Source organism: Scyliorhinus torazame, chromosome 19 (assembly GCF_047496885.1).
Source record: "Scyliorhinus torazame isolate Kashiwa2021f chromosome 19, sScyTor2.1, whole genome shotgun sequence".
NCBI lineage: Eukaryota > Metazoa > Chordata > Chondrichthyes > Carcharhiniformes > Scyliorhinidae > Scyliorhinus > Scyliorhinus torazame.
Genome location: NC_092725.1, coordinates 47,361,973 through 47,381,094, shown reverse-complemented (window position 1 = coordinate 47,381,094; position 19,122 = coordinate 47,361,973). Strand labels below are relative to the sequence as shown.

The 19,122-nt window shown below is 46.3% G+C and overlaps 1 protein-coding gene across 3 annotated transcripts in view; it reads right to left on the bottom strand.

The window, feature by feature from the left end:
- The window catches only part of nup205 (nucleoporin 205), a 189,430-nt gene that overhangs the window by 95,700 nt on the left and 74,608 nt on the right, over positions 1-19,122 (bottom strand). For all 3 annotated transcript variants that reach the window (XM_072484243.1, XM_072484244.1, XM_072484245.1), the window contains exons 19-22: positions 8,773-8,893; positions 7,762-7,843; positions 6,958-7,122; positions 6,082-6,206 (exon numbers count right to left, since the gene is read on the bottom strand). In XM_072484243.1, coding sequence (XP_072340344.1) covers positions 6,082-6,206; positions 6,958-7,122; positions 7,762-7,843; positions 8,773-8,893 — 493 coding nt within the window. The remainder of the gene's footprint in view (positions 1-6,081; positions 6,207-6,957; positions 7,123-7,761; positions 7,844-8,772; positions 8,894-19,122) is intronic.

Below are 19,122 nucleotides of genomic sequence, written 5' to 3'. Positions count from 1 at the left end.
CAGCAGCAGCCCAGGATCGGGGGGGGGGGGGGGGGGGGGGGGGGGGGGGGGGAAGAGGGGTGGGGGGGGGGGGGGAGAGAGGGGGGGGGGGGGGAGGGGTGGGGGGAGGGGAGGGCTGGGGGGGGGGGAAGAGGAGGAACCAGAAGGACTCTCAGGGTTGTAAATATATACTGTATAGTATGTATAGGTCGTTGCTACAGGTAATTATGAAAGGGGCAACAAAGGTGGAGAAGGTAGTCAAGAAGGCATACGGCATGCTTGCCTTCATTGGCCGGGGCATTGAGTATAAGAATTGGCAAGTCATGTTGCAGCTGTATAGAACCTTAGTTAGGCCACACTTGGAGTATAGTGTTCAATTCTGGTCGCCACACTACCAGAAGGATGTGGAGGCTTTAGAGAGGGTGCAGAAGAGATTTACCAGAATGTTTCCTGGTATGGAGGGCATTAGCTATGAGGAGCGATTGAATAAACTCGGTTTGTTCTCACTGGAACGAAGGAGGTTGAGGGGAGACCTGATAGAGGTATACAAAATTATGAGGGGCATAGACAGAGTGGATAGTCAGAGGCTTTTCCCCAGGGTAGAGGGGTCAATTACTAGGGGGCATAGGTTTAAGGTGAGAGAGGCAAGGTTTAGAGTAGATGTACGAGGCAAGTTTTTTACGCAGAGGGTAGTGGGTGCCTGGAACTCGCTACCGGAGGAGGTAGTGGAAGCAGGGACGAAAGGGACATTTAAGGGGCATCTTGACAAATATATGAATAGGATGGGAATAGAAGGATACGGACCCAGGAAGTGTAGAAGATTGTAGTTTAGTCGGGCAGCATGGTCGGCACGGGCTTGGAGGGCCAAAGGGCCTGTTCCTGTGCTGTACATTTCTTTGTTCTTTGTTAGTACTGGGCTAATGGCAAGATTCTTGGTAGTGTGGATGAGCAGAGAGTTCTCGGTGTCCATGTACATAGATCCCTGAAAGTTGCCACCCAGGTTGAGAGGGTTGTTAAGAAGGCGCATGGTGTGTTAGCTTTTATTGGTAGAGGGATTGAGTTTCGGAGCCATGAGGTCATGTTGCAGCTGTACAAAACTCTGGTGCATTTGGAGTATTGAGTGCAATTCAGGTCGCCGCATTATAGGAAGGTTGTGGAAGCATTGGAAAGGGTGCAGAGGAGATTTACCAGGATGTTGCCTGGTATGGAGGGAAGATCTTATGAGGGAAGGCTGAGGGACTTGAGGCTGTTTTCGTTAGAGAGAAGAACGTTAAGAGGTGACTTAATTGAGGCATACAAGATGATCAGAGGATTAGATAGGGTGGACAGTGAGAGCCTTCTTCCTCGGATGGTGATGTCCAGCACGAGGGGACATAGCTTTAAATTGAGGGGAGATAGATATAAGACAGATGTCAGAGGTAGGTTCTTTACTCAGAGAGTAGTAAGGGCGTGGAATGCCCTGCCTGCAACAGTAGTGGACTCACCAACACGAAGGGCATTCAAATGGTCATTGGAGAGACATATGGACGATCAGGGAATAGTGTAGATGGGATCTAGAGTGGTTTCATAGGTCGGCGCAACATCGAGGGCCGAAGGGCCTGTACTGCTCTGTAATGTTCTATGTTCTAAAGGGGGCCCCAGGATGTTTCACTGGGAAGGAGGTACATTTGCACTTGTGGATAATGGCGAGAGTACTTGTGATGACTGTGGGTAAGTCGCTACTTGCCAAGTCTCATAGGGATTCGGAATGTCAGCCATCATAAATGGTTACAATTTAAACAGTTTATTTAATACCAAGATAAAATAAGATTTGGAGGTTTCAGTGGGGGGGGCGGGTGTCTAGAAGGTAGCTAATTAATAATAATAAACAATCTTTATTGTCACAAGCAGACTTAAATTAACACTGCAATGAAGTTACTGTGAAAAGCCCCTAGTTGCCACATTCCAGCGCCTGTTCGGATACAGAGAGGGAGAATTCAGAATTCTCAGCTGGTACGGGAATTGAATCCGTGCTGTTGGTCTTGGTCTGCATCACAAACTAGCTGTTTAGCCCACTGAGCTAAAATATTTCTATCTAGATACAAAACCCATGTCATTCATCTTGCGATAGGGCTGTGCTTTGGGAAGGAAACGTTAATCGAAAACTATTTTGATATCGGATTGGAAGAGCGAAGAGAAGAGGGACCTGGGTTCAATTCTGTCCTTGGGTGACTGTGTGGAGTTTGCACTTTCTCCCAGTGACTGTGTGGATTTCCTCCCAGTGCTACAGTCTCCTCCCACAGTCCAAAGATGTGCAGGTTAGGCGGGGTTATGGGGTTACGGGGATAGGGCAGGGGAGTGGGCCGAGGTAGCGTGCCCTTTCAGACTGTCAGTGCAGACCCGTTTGGCCCATTCACTTTCTTCTGCATTGTATGGATCTAAATGGAGACAGCCAGTCTTGAACCCGAAGCAGAAACATTGCTGTCTTTGTTACTCATAGTGCAAAGTCAAGAGCATGTTGAAACACTCTCCATTCCCTGGATGAGTGCAGTTCCAAAAGCACTCAAGAAGCTCAATACCATCCAGGACAATGCAACCTGCTTCATTGACACCCCATCCACAAACATTCACTCTTTCCACCAGCAAAGCACAGCAATAGCAGTATGTACCATCTACAAGGTGCACTGCAGTAACTCACCAAGGCTCCATCCATTGACAACATCTTCCAAACCCCCACCCTCTACCACCTTGATGGACACAGGCAGCAGGTACACGGAAACATCTGCACCTGTAATTTCCCCTCAAAGCCACTCACCACTTGACTCAGAAATATATTGCCGTTCCTTTACTGCTGTTGGGTCAAAACCCCTTCCTAAGAGCACTGTGGGTATACCTACACCACATGGACTGCAGCAATTCAAGGAGGCAGCTCCTCACCACCCTTTCAAGGGTAATTATGGATGGGCAATAAATTGTGATCTTGTCACAGATGTGACAGAATATATATTGCAATGTCTCACTGAAACAAATGCAAATAATCTACCCACTCAGTATTTAAACTAGTATGGCAGGGGGGTGGGCACGGGAGCAATAGGTCAGAAGGTGAGAGCGTTGAGGGAGAACTAGGGAATATGGACAGTGTGGCTCTGAGGCAGAGCAGACGGGGAGAAGTTGCTGAACACAGCGGGTCTGGTGGCCTGAAGTGCATATGTTTTAATGCAAGGAGCATTACGGGTAAGGCAGATGAACTTAGAGCTTGGATTACTACTTGGAACTATGATGTTGTTGCCATTACAGAGACCTGGTTGAGGGAAGGGCAGGATTGGCAGCTAAACGTTCCAGGTTTTAGATGTTTCAGGCGGGATAGAGGGGGATGTAAAAGGGGAGGCGGAGTTGCGCTACTTGTTCAGGAGAGTATCACAGCTATACAGCGAGAGGACACCTCAGAGGGCAGTGAGGCTATATGGGTAGAGATCAGGAATAAGAAGGGTGCAGTCACAATGTTGGGGGTATACTACAGGCCTCCCAACAGCCAGCGGGAGATAGAGGAGCAGATAGGTAGACAGATTTTGGAAAAGAGTAAAAACAACAGGGTTGTGGTGATGGGAGACTTCAACTTCCCCAATATTGACTGGGACTCACTTAGTGCCAGGGGCTTAGACGGGGCAGAGTTTGTAAGGAGCATCCAGGAGGGCTTCTTAAAACAATATGTAAACAGTCCAACTAGGGAAGAGGCGGTACTGGACCTGGTATTGGGGAATGAGCCCGGCCAGGTGGTAGATGTTTCAGTAGGGGAGCATTTCGGTAACAGTGACCACAATTCAGTAAGTTTTAAAGTACTGGTGGACAAGGATAAGAGTGGTCCGAGGATGAATGTGCTAAATTGGGGGAAGGCTAATTATAACAATATTAGGCGGGAACTGAAGAGCATAGATTGGGGGCGGATGTTTGAGGGCAAATCAACATCTGACATGTGGGAGGCTTTCAAGTGTCAGTTGATAGGAATACAGGACAGGCATGTTCCTGTGAGGAAGAAAGACAAATACGGCAATTTTCGGGAACCTTGGATGACGAATGATATTGTAGGCCTCGTCAAAAAGAAAAAGGAGGCATTTGTCAGGGCTAAAAGGCTGGGAACAGACGAAGCCTGTGTGGCATATAAGGAAAGTAGGAAGGAACTTAAGCAGGGAGTCAGGAGGGCTAGAAGGGGTCATGAAAAGTCATTGGCAAATAGGGTTAAGGAAAATCCCACGGCTTTTTACACTTACATAAAAAGCAAGAGGGTAGCCAGGGAAAGGGTTGGCCCACTGAAGGATAGGCAAGGGAATCTATGTGTGGAGCCAGAGGAAATGGGCGAGGTACTAAATGAATACTTTGCATCAGTATTCACCAAAGAGAAGGAATTGGTAGATGTTGAGTCTGGAGAAGGGGGTGTAGATAGCCTGGGTCACATTGTGATCCAAAAAGACGAGGTGTTGGGTGTCTTAAAAAATATTAAGGTAGATAAGTCCCCAGGGCCGGATGGGATCTACCCCAGAATACTGAAGGAGGCTGGAGAGGAAATTGCTGAGGCCTTGACAGAAATCTTTGGATCCTCGCTGTCTTCAGGGGATGTCCCGGAGGACTGGAGAATAGCCAATGTTGTTCCTCTGTTTAAGAAGGGTGGCAGGGATAATCCCGGGAACTACAGGCCGGTGAGCCTTACTTCAGTGGTAGGGAAATTACTGGAGAGAATTCTTCGAGACAGGATCTACTCCCATTTGGAAGCAAATGGACGTATTAGTGAGAGGCAGCACGGTTTTGTGAAGGGGAGGTCGTGTCTCACTAACTTGATAGAGTTTTTCGAGGAGGTCACTAAGATGATTGATGCAGGTAGGGCAGTAGATGTTGTCTATATGGACTTCAGTAAGGCCTTTGACAAGGTCCCTCATGGTAGACTAGTACAAAAGGTGAAGTCACACGGGATCAGGGGTGAACTGGCAAGGTGGATACAGAACTGGCTAGGCCATAGAAGGCAGAGGGTAGCAATGGAGGGATGCTTTTCTAATTGGAGGGCTGTGACCAGTGGTGTTCCACAGGGATCAGTGCTGGGACCTTTGCTCTTTGTAGTATATATAAATGATTTGGAGGAAAATGTAACTGGTCTGATTAGTAAGTTTGCAGACGACACAAAGGTTGGTGGAATTGCGGATAGCGATGAGGACTGTCTGAGGATACAGCAGGATTTAGATTGTCTGGAGACTTGGGCGGAGAGATGGCAGATGGAGTTTAACCTGGACAAATGTGAGGTAATGCATTTTGGAAGGGCTAATGCAGGTAGGGAATATACAGTGAATGGTAGAACCCTCAAGAGTATTGAAAGTCAAAGAGATCTAGGAGTACAGGTCCACAGATCACTGAAAGGGGCTACACAGGTGGAGAAGGTAGTCAAGAAGGCATACGGCATGCTTGCCTTCATTGGCCGGGGCATTGAGTATAAGAATTGGCAAGTCATGTTGCAGCTGTATAGAACCTTAGTTAGGCCACACTTGGAGTATAGTGTTCAATTCTGGTCGCCACACTACCAGAAGGATGTGGAGGCTTTAGAGAGGGTGCAGAAGAGATTTACCAGAATGTTGCCTGGTATGGAGGGCATAAGCTATGAGGAGCGATTGAATAAACTCGGTTTGTTCTCACTGGAACGAAGGAGGTTGAGGGGCGACCTGATAGAGGTATACAAAATTATGAGGGGCATAGACAGAGTGGATAGTCAGAGGCTTTTCCCCAGGGTAGAGGGGTCAATTACTAGGGGGCATAGGTTTAAGGTGAGAGGGGCAAAGTTTAGAGTAGATGTACGAGGCAAGTTTTTTACGCAGAGGGTAGTGGGTGCCTGGAACTCACTACCGGAGGAGGTAGTGGAGGCAGGGACGATAGGGACATTTAAGGGGCATCTTGACAAATATATGAATAGGATGGGAATAGAAGGATACGGACCCAGGAAGTGTAGAAGATTGTAGTTTAGTCGGGCAGTATGGTCGGCACGGGCTTGGAGGGCCGAAGGGCCTGTTCCTGTGCTGTACATTTCTTTGTTGTTCTTTGTTATTTGCCTCAAATGAGTGAGGGGAAAGAAAAGGTCAGTCCTACCTGATAGCAAAGTTCAGCTAAATGTGGAGACTCCTTGACAGCGAGAGGTCCATTCCTTCCTTCAGTGCCCTTCTCAAGAATATTTAAAATGGAGTGAAGGCAGGTCCGTGGACAACCAAGAACTCCTTATTTATATAAAAAGAAATCTATATTAATGCAAACTTAAACCATTTCCAACATTCCACAAACTTATTGTTCAGTCGGAACACTGTGGGAAGGGTATTATAGAATTTACAGTGCAGAAGGAGGTCGTTCGGCCCATCTGCACAGGCCCTTGGAAAGAGCACCCTACTGAAGCTCACACCTCCACCCTATCACCGTAACCCAGTAACCCCACCTAAACTTTTTGGACACTAAGGGGCAATTTAGCATGGCCAATCCACCTAACCTGCACATCTTTGGACTGTGGGAGGAAACCAGAGCACCCGGAGGAAACCCACGCACACACGGGGATAAAGTGCAAACTCCGCACAGACAGTGACCCAAGCCGGGAATCGAACCTGGGACCATGGAGCTGTGAATCAACTGTGCTAACCACTATGCTACCGTGCCTGCCGGTAGGCTGACTGCAGGTGGGGGAAGCAGCAGTTGGACGCAACGGAAGGAATGGAATATCATGCTGCATCATTACCACCTCGTATTATTAAATTGATATCTATATTCATAATTAGATTCAAAGCTTTGTCAGGGAGAGGCTGAAGACAGTTCACAGTTGCTAATGTGGGTCTTTCCAAATGAAAGACAAATTGGAGTGTTTCAGCAGATGTATGGGCCGAACTAAACAAAACTCACTTTCTAACAATCATCTCCTTTGAAATAGAGAAACAGAACATTTTTGCGAAAACACGGGAGGAATAAGAGTGAAGCTGACGTTACCCGGGTCTTGCAGATTGGTGGCATTCACTGGCTTTCGCAGCTCATAGCCCAGCAAGTAGAAGGCCAGGTTGGGTGCCTTCAAATCCAAGGAGTTTATCAGCAAGCTCAGGATGTGAATTTTGGTGTTGTGTCTGACCAGGGTACTTTTCTTCTCTGGTACAATGCCTGCAATGAGAAAACACTTGTCGATGCAACAAAAAGAAAATATTTTACTAATAACAGGAGTTAAGAGTCAGGGGGCAATAACAGCAGGAATCAAGGCACTGGGGAGGCAGAATCTGGTGTGAGAGTAACAGAAGCTGAGCAGTGGAAGCAGAGATTAGAGTCAAGAAACAGCAAAATGAAGCAGTAAGCAATGGGGGACAAGGAACATGCAGGAGATAAGGTAGTGGGAGTCAGGAAGGAGAGAGCAACAATAGCTGGAACATATTGTAACACATTCTGCATAGGTTGTGCTGACTGATGATAACCGCATGTGTGTATGGAACTGTAGTCAAGACACCCCCACAATTCAGACAAAATAAATATTTTATATAAAAATGACATGGAAGCAGAGTAAAGCCCACCTAATTTAAAGCCCTTGTGTAGGACAGACACCCATTTGTACAAATGTCCAGTAGTATTTGAATGCCATCTATTTACAATTTGGAGCTATAGCTCTGTGTTGTCAGATTGATCTTCGCAAAGATACATGGCTACGCAGGTCTGCCAATTCCAATATAAATAGCTACCTAGCTGGAAGTGAATTTTCTGGTGTCTTCCTATATTGTTTTCAATCTCATCACTCTCCATAACAGTACATACCAGCGTCAGTCTGAATCATTTCTTCGGCTCCTTCACTGTCCAGGCAGTCCACAAAACCAGACATCAATGTTTCACTGGCAGTCTGCACAAAAGACAAGAATGAATCAGTGTCAGCAGGGATACTCTCACACAATGCACATACAAATAAGCAGAGAGATACAAGATTCCATTTTTATCCTTTTATTGCAGATTCTTTTGCAGACACAGCATGAAATATGGGGGAAGCACAAAACACTGCAGATGCTGGAAACGTGAAATAAAAAATGTTGGAAATACTCAGCAGGTCTGGCAGCATGAGTGGAGAGAGAACCAGAGTTAATGTTTCAGAGCTATGACATTTCACCAGTTGTGATCAGTCCAGCATTTCCTGTTTTTATATTGTATATGTGTTACAGAGTGTTATTATTATGCATCTTCTTATTTAAATCCACTTCTGATAATGGTGGTTTCTAATATTCGCCCTTCCACAGATTCCAGCGTGGTTTTGGCTTTGGTTTATGGATAGTAGTTTGAGGCTAATGCTCGTGACGGTTGGGCGATGTTAGAGACAGGGAAGATGGGCAGCCCTTGTTGGGAGCACATCAGCGGTTGGCCATTGCTGTCGCTGGTTGTGAAGCAAAGATTAGGAGAACATTCTTTCTTCTACCTGCTGGGAGAGAGGCAGCAACCTTCAAACGGCAAATTACATTTTCCAACTTGAAAACCCGTTACCAAGAAGGCGACACAGCTTAAGTAAACTATTGCCACATTATGACAGCTTTGTGGCTCTTTGTCACTTGAAACTGGACAACGAACAGATAGTGGAAACAATGATCTCATTAGCCTGGATTGATTTTAAGTCCAAGTGCAAAAGGCTAAATACTCACTGTACCACACGGCCTCATCAAGAATGCAGTTTACCACAGACTCAGCTTTCAGATCAAGAGCAATTCACACCCATGGACAATGAGCAAAAGTAATGTGGCCCAGGTTTTAGAACAGATCATGGCAGTCACACGTTGTGCATCTCACCTGGTCCTGAGTGAAGTCACCCACCAGCTTCACCTGGATGTTTGGATAACGCGAGATGTAACATAGAATCTTTGCACTTTCAAATGACAGATCAGGGTTGGTGTTCCCATGGCTCAAGTATCTGTGGAACAGAAGGAGCAGGTAAGGTGACACAAGAATTTCTAACTCACCATTGTAACAAAATAAAAGCTTTGGATTTCAATAGCCAACCATCTCAACATCCCAACACAAATAGCCAATTTCTAAATATGATGCTCTAAATATACAATATGTTCTCGAGAGAATTAAGCTTCAGAATTTTGAGTGATTGACTTATTAAACTAAATAACGTTTGTGTGCTCTGTGACATGGTCACTCGCAGCTAGTGGGGCATGGACATGGTATTAGATTTTGTGATTTTAAAGGCTAAGAACAGACAGTGAATTTCGGGTGTGAAGCCAGAAATTCTTTGGGAGTGGGAATTAGCGGTAAAAGGGAAAGGAGGTTCAAAGCAATTTAAACTGAGGAATATCAGCAGAAGGGTAAGAGGAGAGATCAAAGCACTTTAATTGAAGGGAACTTAATCACATAAACACAAGTAAAAGTTTAAAGGCGGGTACTGAACTAAAACATGTACATGCATTTCTTTATTCATCCAATGTTACATGAAGTGGACTGAATTGACTGAAGACTGGCATCTATAATGCTGGAGACCTCAGGAGGCGGAGATGAATCATTCACTCAGCATTTCTGGCTGTAGATCGCTTCAAATGCTTCAGCCTCGACTTTTGCACAGAATGTTGGGCACCGGCATCACTGTCGATGTGGAGCCTCCTCCTCCGGTTAGTTGTTTAATTGTCCAACATCATTCATGACGGGGTGGTGGGATTGCAGAGCTTTGATCTGACGCGATGACTGTGGGATCTCTTAGCCTCGTCTATTGCATGCTGCTTCTGCTGTTTATACAGAAGCTGCAGCTTCACTATGTTGGGATCTCCTTTTTAGCTATGCCTGTTCCAGCTTCTGGCATGTTCCCCTACACTCTTTGAACCGAAGTTAATCCTCTGGTTAAATGGTAATGGTAATGAGGGTTAAGCTGAGCCATGAGGCTACACATTGTGTTCAAATACAATTCTGCTGCTGCTGATGGCCCACAGCTTTTCATGGATGTCCATATTTGAGTTATAGATCTGTTCTGAATCAATACCATTTAACACGGTGATAGGGCCACACACAGGGCGGTATGTTTCCTCATTGTGAAGGGAGAACGTAGTCTCCACAAGGAGCGTGTGATGGTTACTTCCATCAATACAGGCATTTCACATTTTCATCTGTGACAGGTAGATTGTTGAGGGTGAGGTCTGTCACCACCTGCCGCAGACCCAGTCTGGCAGATATTTCTTTCAGGACTCCACCAGCTCGGTCAGCCAAGGCACTACTAAGCAACTCTTGGTGATGGCCATTGAAGTCCCCACCTAGAGTACATTCTGTCCCCTTGCTACCTTAAATGCTTTTTCCAAGTGGTGTTCAATATGGAGGAGCACTGATTCATCAATTGCTGAATGCCAGTAGATGGTAACCAGCAGAGATTTCACTGTTAGGACTCCCAGGACCACTTCATTCCGAATGTATAGCACTGTGTTGCCACCTCTGGTTCGACTATCCTGCCAATGGGGACTGGTCATACCATTGAGTCGTCAGTGACATTAACCTGAGATCTGATTCTTTGAATACAACTAGATTAGGCTTTGGCAATTTTGGAGCAAGCCCTCGGATGTTCGTAACAAGGATGTTGTCGGGTTGACTGGGGAGGATGTACCTAGGCCAATGCAGGATGGTTTATCCACTTCTTATTTGACTTCTCTCCAGCATTTTGGTACAAATGAGTGACTTGTTAGGCCACTTCAAAGGGTAATTAAGAGTAAATCACATCGTTATGATCTAGAGGCAGGTAAGGATGGCACATTTCCTCACCTGAGCCCTTGGGTGAACCAGATGGATTTTCATGACAATCTCATAGGTCAATGGTCATGACTGGGATTAGCTTTTTATTCCAGCTCTATGAATTAAATCTAATTTCCCCCCGCTGTCATGGGGCGGCATGGTAGCACAGTGGTTAGCACTTGCTTCACAGCTCCAGGGTCCCAGGTTCCATTCTCGGCTTGGGTCACCGTCTGTGCGGAGTCTGCCCGTTCTCCCCGTGTCTGCGTGGATTTCCTCTGGATGCTCCGGTTTCCTCCCACAGTCCAAAGACGTGCAGGTTAGGTGAACTGGCCATGCTAAATTGCCCTCAGTGTCCAAAAAAGGTTTGATGGGGTTACTGGGTTATGGGGATAGGGTGGAGGTATGGGCTTGGGTAGGGTGCTCTTTCCAAGAGCCAGTGCAGACTCGATGGGCCGGATGGCCTCCTTCGGTACTATAAATTCTATGATTCTATGGTGGGATTTGAATTCATGTCTTCTGAGCATTGGTCCAAATGGCTGGATTACCAGTAAAATTTGTTGTCTAATTAGTAGCTTCAGTATTGCCACTATGCTACTGTCCCCATAAGTATATAATTTATGAATACACACATACAAAAACATAATATAACAATAAATTAGCTGAGACATGTTGCCTACACTGGTTGCACTGCATAGGACATTCAAGGTACTTTGCATTAAGTATTGCGAACCGCTCGAACCTGCTGGCATCACTGAAGGCCATATGAAAGAGTGAAAAATTTCCTGGGTCGCACATTCCAGGAGCTGGTCATCCTGCAATTAGTGAGGGCCAGAAGATACCAAGTTGATAGCGATCTGGCAAAGTCGGAGAAGCAGGCAGTACAAGAATGCTCCAGGAGAGGGGCAGCACGGTGGCGCAGTGGGTTAGCCCTGCAGCCTCAAGGTGCCGAGGTTCCAGGTTCGATCCCGACTCTGGGTCACTGTCCGTGTGGAGTTTGCACATTCTCCCCGTGTTTGCGTAGGTTTCGCCCCCACAACCCAAAAGATGTGCAGGTTAGGTAGATTGGCCATGGTAAATTGCCCCTTAATTGGAAAAAATGAATTGGGTACTCTAAATTTATTTTAAAAAAGAATGCTCCAGGAGTCACTTTCAGACTGGTTTCCAGCAGTGAATGCAGGTGAGGGTGACTACATTACTGGGGAGTACAATCTGGAGAACATTCATGGCACGTGGGGGAAATGACGACATGGGAGGGCACAAAAGTGTAGAAATGGATGATATATAATGAAGATAATCAGCAGATATATAATTATTTCTGAAACTGCAAACATAGGTCCTACAAGTTGTGTCTCTCCCTGGTGCCAGGGTAAACAATGTCACTGGGTACAGAACATTTTGAGGAGAAAGGGAAGCAGGACCTCAAAGGTGATAATCTTTTAATTACTCCCAGAGCTACATGCTCGTGGGTATAGGAACAGCAAGATAAGACAGGTTAGCATGGAACTGAAGGGATGGCGCTTGTGGGAAAGCTTCAAATCCCTTGGGATATTAATAATTGTACTGATCAACAGGGATCTGAACAATGTGAAGTTGCAGCTCCACAGGGCTGGGATCATTGTCCTTGAGGGTGGGTAATCTAGTGTTGTGGGAGAGGGTTCAAACTAATTTGGCAAGGGGAGAGGACTACAGAATGAAACAGTATAAATGGAAAAACAAAGTTTACAGAGGACTAGGGTGAGGGGGGAAAGAGACAATCAGTATTAGGGTATAAAAAACATAGCTCAGAAATAGCAAAGCTCAGACATGGGGGAACTGTAGCATTGAGGCAGATGTTGATACATGTTTGAAAATGGCCAGCATGCAGTAATTAAGGTTACTGAGCAGGAAACATAAGTAGTCATATAGGTTTATGATATTGTGGCAATAAGACGTCAAACAAGGGAGGTTTGGGAACTTAATATTCCTGGCTCCAATGTATTCAAGAAAGACCAGGAGAAAGAAAAAAGAAACGTGGCAATATTGATAAAAGATAGTTGCAACATTGGAGATGAATGATGTACCTGGAGAGTCAAAGAAAATCTGTTTAGGCATAACAAAGGGGCTATCGCAATGCTCAGTATGTGGAATAGACCAGCATATTCTGCAGAGAGATAGAAGTATAAATCTGCAGGAAAATGGAAGATACAGAAACATATTAGAAGTGCTAAGAGCAGATATAAATTATTGTAACACAACGGGAAAATAGAGGAGGAGAGGTTCCTGAAATATGCACAAGGAGACTTAACGTTACCAGCCCAAAGAGGAATGAAGCAGCGCTCAATTTAGTTCTGGGAAATGAAAGAAGGAAAACAGAGCATGTTTCAATGGGAAAGCATTTGAGGAACAGTGATCACCGTTTAATTCTGCTGTGGAGATGCCGGCGTTGGACTGGGGTGGGCGCAGTAAGAAGTCTTACAACACCTGATGAAGGAGCTGCGCTCCAAAAGCTACTGATTCCAAACAAACCTGTTGGACTTTAATCTGGTGTTGTAAGACTTCTTACCATTTAATTAGGCTTAGAATAGTTAGTGAAAAGAACAAAGGAAATCAAATGTGAAAATACTCAACTGGAAGGAGACTCATTTTGGTGGAGGGAAAAGGAATGGAATGACTGCAATGGAGTTAAAGGTTGACAGGTAAAAGGGTAAGGGCGGTTAGGGCACATTGGTTTGGTGAAGTACACATCCTCTTCCATGTGGAAACTCCAGTAAGTAGGAGGGTTCAGGAATAGGAGAAGCAGTGAATTGGAAGATCGGGGAGCAGGAATGAAGTAGCAAGTGAGAGAGTTGACAAGCAGGACAAGCCACTCCAATGTGGCACTGACTGGCTTGCATGATGCTACTGTGTGAAATGATGCTAAAACTGAAATCCCAGCGCAAAGTGCACATACTGACATACTAAGTGCCCATTATATCCATGTTGTTAACTGGAGCAATTTAAAATGGAGCGACTTAAAATGGGGCTTACTGCATATTCCCACAAGGGGTGCAAAGCCATAGTTTCCTGGATGACGGAAAGAGATAGAGCTCAAAATGAAGCCAAAAAAGGGCCCACTTGACAGATGTCAAGCTGAAAACAAGTTTGACTATAGGTTCAAAGAGGAAGTTCAAAAGGTAATATGATGAACAAAGAAAGAATATGAGAAGGCAATTAACCTGAAGATGAATCCAAAAGTCTCTTATGCACATTTAAGTCACGATGTGGAGATGCCGGCGTTGGACTGGTGGGCACAGTAAGAAGTCTTACAACGTCATGTTAAAGTCCAACAGGTTTGTTTCAAATCACTAGCTTTCGGAGCTTTCAGGTGAATGAGGAAGGAGCCTGAGGAAGGAGCTGTGCTCCGAACGCTAGTGTCTGAGGTACAAAATGAGTACTTTGTACTTACCTTCAACAAAGATGCTGAGTTATAGCAAAAGATGAGGGGCGGGATTCTCCACTCCCTCGCCGAAGTGGCCACGCCGTCGAGGTTCACGACGGCGCGAAATGGCCCCGGTCCCGACCGATTCAGGCCCTGACAATGGGCCAGGATCGGGGCCGCGTCATCTACACGCACCAGGCCTTGTCGCCCGCGTAAAGGCGTCGCCGCATAGATGACGCAGCCGGCGCCGCATAAGGGGCGTCATCCGCGCATGCGCGGGTTGGCCGGCCCCAACCCGCGCATGCGTGGTTGCCGTCCTCTCTAAGTCCGCCCCGCAAGAAGATGGCGGATGGATCTTGCGGGGCCGCGGAAGGAAGGAGGTCCTCCTTCAGAGAGGACGGCCCGACGATCGGTGGCACATAATAGCTATGCAGTGAGGATAAAGTCCATGGAAGAAAAAGTTACAGTGGCAGCAATAATACAAAGTCGGCTGACAGGAAACAGACTGGTTGTGAATAAGAACAAAGAACAAAGAAAAGTACAGCACAGGAACAGGCCCTTTGGCCCTCCAAGCCCATGCCGACCATGCTGCCCATCTAAACTAAAATCTTCTACACTTCCCGGGTCCGTTTCCCTCCATTCCCATCCTATTCATGTATTTGTCAAGATGCCCCTTAAATGTCACTATCGTCCCATTTCCACCACCTCCTCCGGCAGCGAGTTCCAGACACCCTCTGTGTAAAAAACGTGCCTCGTACATCTCACTTAAACTTGCCCCTCACACCTTAAACCTATGTCCCCTAGTAATTGACCCCTCTACCCTGGGAAATAGCCTCTGACTATCCACTCTGTCTATGCCCCTCATAATTTTGTAGACCTCTAACAGGTCGCCCCTCAACCTCCGTCGTTCCAGTGAGAACAAACCGAGTTTCTTCAACTGCTCCTCATAGCTAATGTCCTCCATACCAGGCAACAACCTGGTAAATCTCTTCTGCACCCTCTCTAAAGCCTCCACATCCTTCTGGTAGTGGCGACCAGAATTGAACACTATACTCCAAGTGTGGCCTAACTAAGGTTCTATACAGCTGCAACATGACTTGCCAATTCTTATACCCAATGCCCCGGCCAATGAAGGCAAGCATGCCGTATGCCTTCTTGACTACCTTCTCCACCTGTGTTGCCCCTTTCAGTGACCTGTGGACCTGTCCACCTAGATCACTCTGACCGTCAATACTCTGGAGGGTTCTGCCATTCACTGTATATTCCCTAGCTGCATTCGACCTTCCAAAATGCATTACATCACATTTGTCTGGATTAAACTCCATCTGCCATCTCTCCGCCCAAGTCTCCAAACGATCTAAATCCTGCTGTATCCTCTGACAGTCCTCATTGCTATCCGCAATTCCACCAATTTGTGTCTTCTGCAAACGTACTAATCAGACCAGTTACATTTTCCTCCAAATCGTTTATATATACTACAAACAGCAACGGTCCCAGCACTGATCCCTGTGGAACACCACTCGTCACAGCCCTCCAATGAGAAAAGCATCCTTCCATTGCTACTCTCTGCCTTCTATGGCCTAGCCAGTTCTGTATCCATCTTGCCAGCTCACCCCGGATCCCATGTGACTTCACCTTTTGTACCAGTCTGCCATGAGGGGCCTTGTCAAAGGCCTTACTGAAGTCCATATAGACAACATCCACTGCCCTACCTGCATCAATCATCTTTGTGACCTCTTCGCAACACTCTATCAAGTTAGTGAGGCACGACCTCCCCTTCACAAAACATGCTGCCTCTCGCTAATACGTCCATTTGCTTCCAAATGGGAGTAGATCCGGTCTCAAAGAATTCTCTCCAGTAATTTCCCTACCACTGACATAAGGCTCACCGGCCTGCAGTTCCCTGGATTATCCTTGCTACCCTTATAAAACAAATGAACAACATTGGCTATTCTCCAGTCCTCCGGGACATCACCTGAAGACAGTGAGGATGCAAAGATTTCTGTCAAGGCCTCAGCAACTTCCTTGTAGACCCCATCAGGCCCTGGGGACTTATCTACCGTAATATTTTTCAAGACGCCCAACACCTCGTCTTTTTGGATCTCAATGTGACCCAGGCTATCTACACACCCTTCTCCAGACTCAACATCCACCATTTCCTTCTCTTTAGTGAATACTGATGCAAAGTATTCATTTAGTACCTCGCCCATTTCCTCTGGCTCCACACATAGATTCCCTTGCCTATCCTTCAGTGGGCCAACATTTTCACTGGCTACCCTTTTGCTTTTTTTGTCCGTGTAAAAAGCCTTGGGATTTTCCTTAACCCTATTTGCCAATGATTTTTCGTGACCCTTTTAGCCCTCCTGACTCCTTGCTTAAGTTCCTTCCTACTTTCCTGATATTCCACACAGGCTTCGTCTGTTCCCAGCCTTCTAGCCCTAACAAATGCCTCCTTTTTCTTTTTGACGAGGCCTACAATATCTCTCGCTATCCAAGGTTTCCGAAAATTGCCGTATTTATCCTTCTTCCTCACAGGAACATGCCGGTCCTGAATTCCTTTCAGCTGACATTTGAAAGCCACCCATATGTCAGATGTTGATTGACCCTCAAACATCCGCCCCCAATCTAGGTTCTTCAGTTCCTGCCTAATATTGTTATAATTAGCCTTCCCCAAATTTAGCACATTCACCCTAGGACCACTCTTATCCTTGTCCACCAGCACTTTAAAACTTACTGAATTGTGGTCACTGTTCCCGAAATGCTCCCCTTCTGAAACTTCTACCACCTGGCCAGGATCATTCCCCAATACCAGGTACAGTACAGCCACTTCCCTAGTTGGACTATCTACATATTGCTTTAAGAAGCCCTCCTGGATGCTCCTTACAAACTTTGCCCCATCCAAGCCCCTAGCACTAAGTGAATCCCAGTCAATATTGGGAAAGTTGAAGTCTCCCATCACAACAACCCTGTTGCTTTTACTCCTTTCCAAAATCTGTCTACCTATCTGCTCCTCTATCTCCCACTGGCTGTTGGGAGGCCTGTAGTCAACCCCCAACATTGTGATTGCACCCTTCTTATTCCTGATCTCTACCCTGATCCCTGAGCGACCCTCAGAGGATCGCTGCCCTCCGAGGTGTCCTCCCGTAGTACATCTGTGATATTCTCCCTAACCAGTAGTACAACTCCGCCACCCCTTTTACATCTCCCTCTATCCCGCCTGAAACATCTAAATCCTGGAACATTTAGCTGCCAATCCTGTCCTTCCCTCAACCAGGTCTCTGTAATGGCAACAACATCATAGTTCCAAGTACTAATCCAAGCTCTAAGTTCATCTGCCTTACCCGTAATACTTCTTGCATTAAAACATATGCACTTCAGGCTACCAGATCTGCTGCTTTCAGCAACAGCTCCCTGTCTGCTCTTCCTCAGAGCCATACTGGCCCTATTCCCTCGTTCTCCCTCAATGTTTTCATCTTCTGACCTATTGCTCCGATACCCACCCCCCTGCCATACTAGTTTAAACCCTCCCGTGTAACACTAGCAAACCTGGCGGCCAGGATATTTATGTCTCTCCAGTTTAGATGCAACCTGTCCTTCTTATACAGGTCACACCTGCCCCGGAAGAGCTCCCAGTGATCTAGATAACGGAAACCCTCCCTCCTATACCAGCTGTTTAGCCACATGTTTAGCTGCTCTATCTTCCTATTTCTAGCCTCACTGGCACGTGGCACAGGGTGTAATCCCGAGATTACAACCCTAGAGGTCCTGTCTTTTAACTTTCTGCCTAGTTCCCTGAACTCCAGCTGCAGGACCTCATCCCCCTTCCTGCCTATGTCGTTAGCACCAATATGTACCACGACCTCTGCCTGTTTGCCCTCCCCCTTCAGGATGCCCTCTACCCATTCTGAGACATCCTGGACCCTGGAACCAGGGAGGCAACATACCATCCTTGAGTCTCTTTCACGTCCACAGAAGCGCCTATCTGTGCCCCTGACTATAGAGTCCCCAATGAATATTGCCCTGCTGCGCTTTGACCCTCCCTGCTGAACATCAGAGCCAGCCGTGGTGCCACTGCTCTGGCTGCTGCTGTTTTCTCCTGAAAGGCTATTCCCCCCAACAGTATCCAAAGCGGTATACCTGTTCGAGAGGAGGACAACCACAGGGGATTCCTGTTCTGACTGCCTGCCCCTTCTGGTGGTCACCCATCTCTCTGCCTGCACCTTGGGTGTGACCACATCTCTATAACTCCTATCTATGATGCTTTCCACCACCTACATGCTCCTAAGTGCATCCAATTGCTGCTCCAACCGAACCACACGATCTGTGAGGAGCTGCCATTGGTTACACTTGCTGCAGATGCAGCCGACCGGAATGCTGGAAGCGTCACAGATCTGCCACATCTCACAGTTGGAGCACTGCACCCCGCTGAGTGACATTTAAGCACTAATTAATTAATTTAAAATAAACTCTTGAATTATTGTTAGATTGAGTTACAATTAATTATATGCCCTGACGCTAGATGATTTTTACTGTAAAATTAAATGCTAAATACCGATCACTGCCCTCAGGTTTAGTTACTCCACTATCTAGTTAATCAATTAGATTTGTTTTGCAAAGTTATTTTTTTTCAAATTTAACAGATTCCCAACCAGCCAATCAGGTCACAGCTTTACTGTGACGTCACTTCAGTTCCCCCCCCCCCACGCAATTTGAAAAGGTAATAAAAATAAAAATCACTTACATTCCCAGGATTCTCTCTGGTTCTCTCCCTGCAGATTAACAGTTACAGGCCAGATGAAAGAGAACAAAACGGTAGGGAAAAAGCACCTTCTCCCACTCTGCACCAAATGAACTCACTGCACTAAATTACCAAGTTCCAATTCCCACTCTGGATGTGTCTCACTCATTCAGGATGTGTCTCCTTCACTTGCGCAAAGCTTACTGAGTGCACTTTCTGTCCGTCTTTTATACAGACCTCAGCTAACCAGGGTGACTCACACTACTTAAGCTTCAAACAGAAGAATACAATG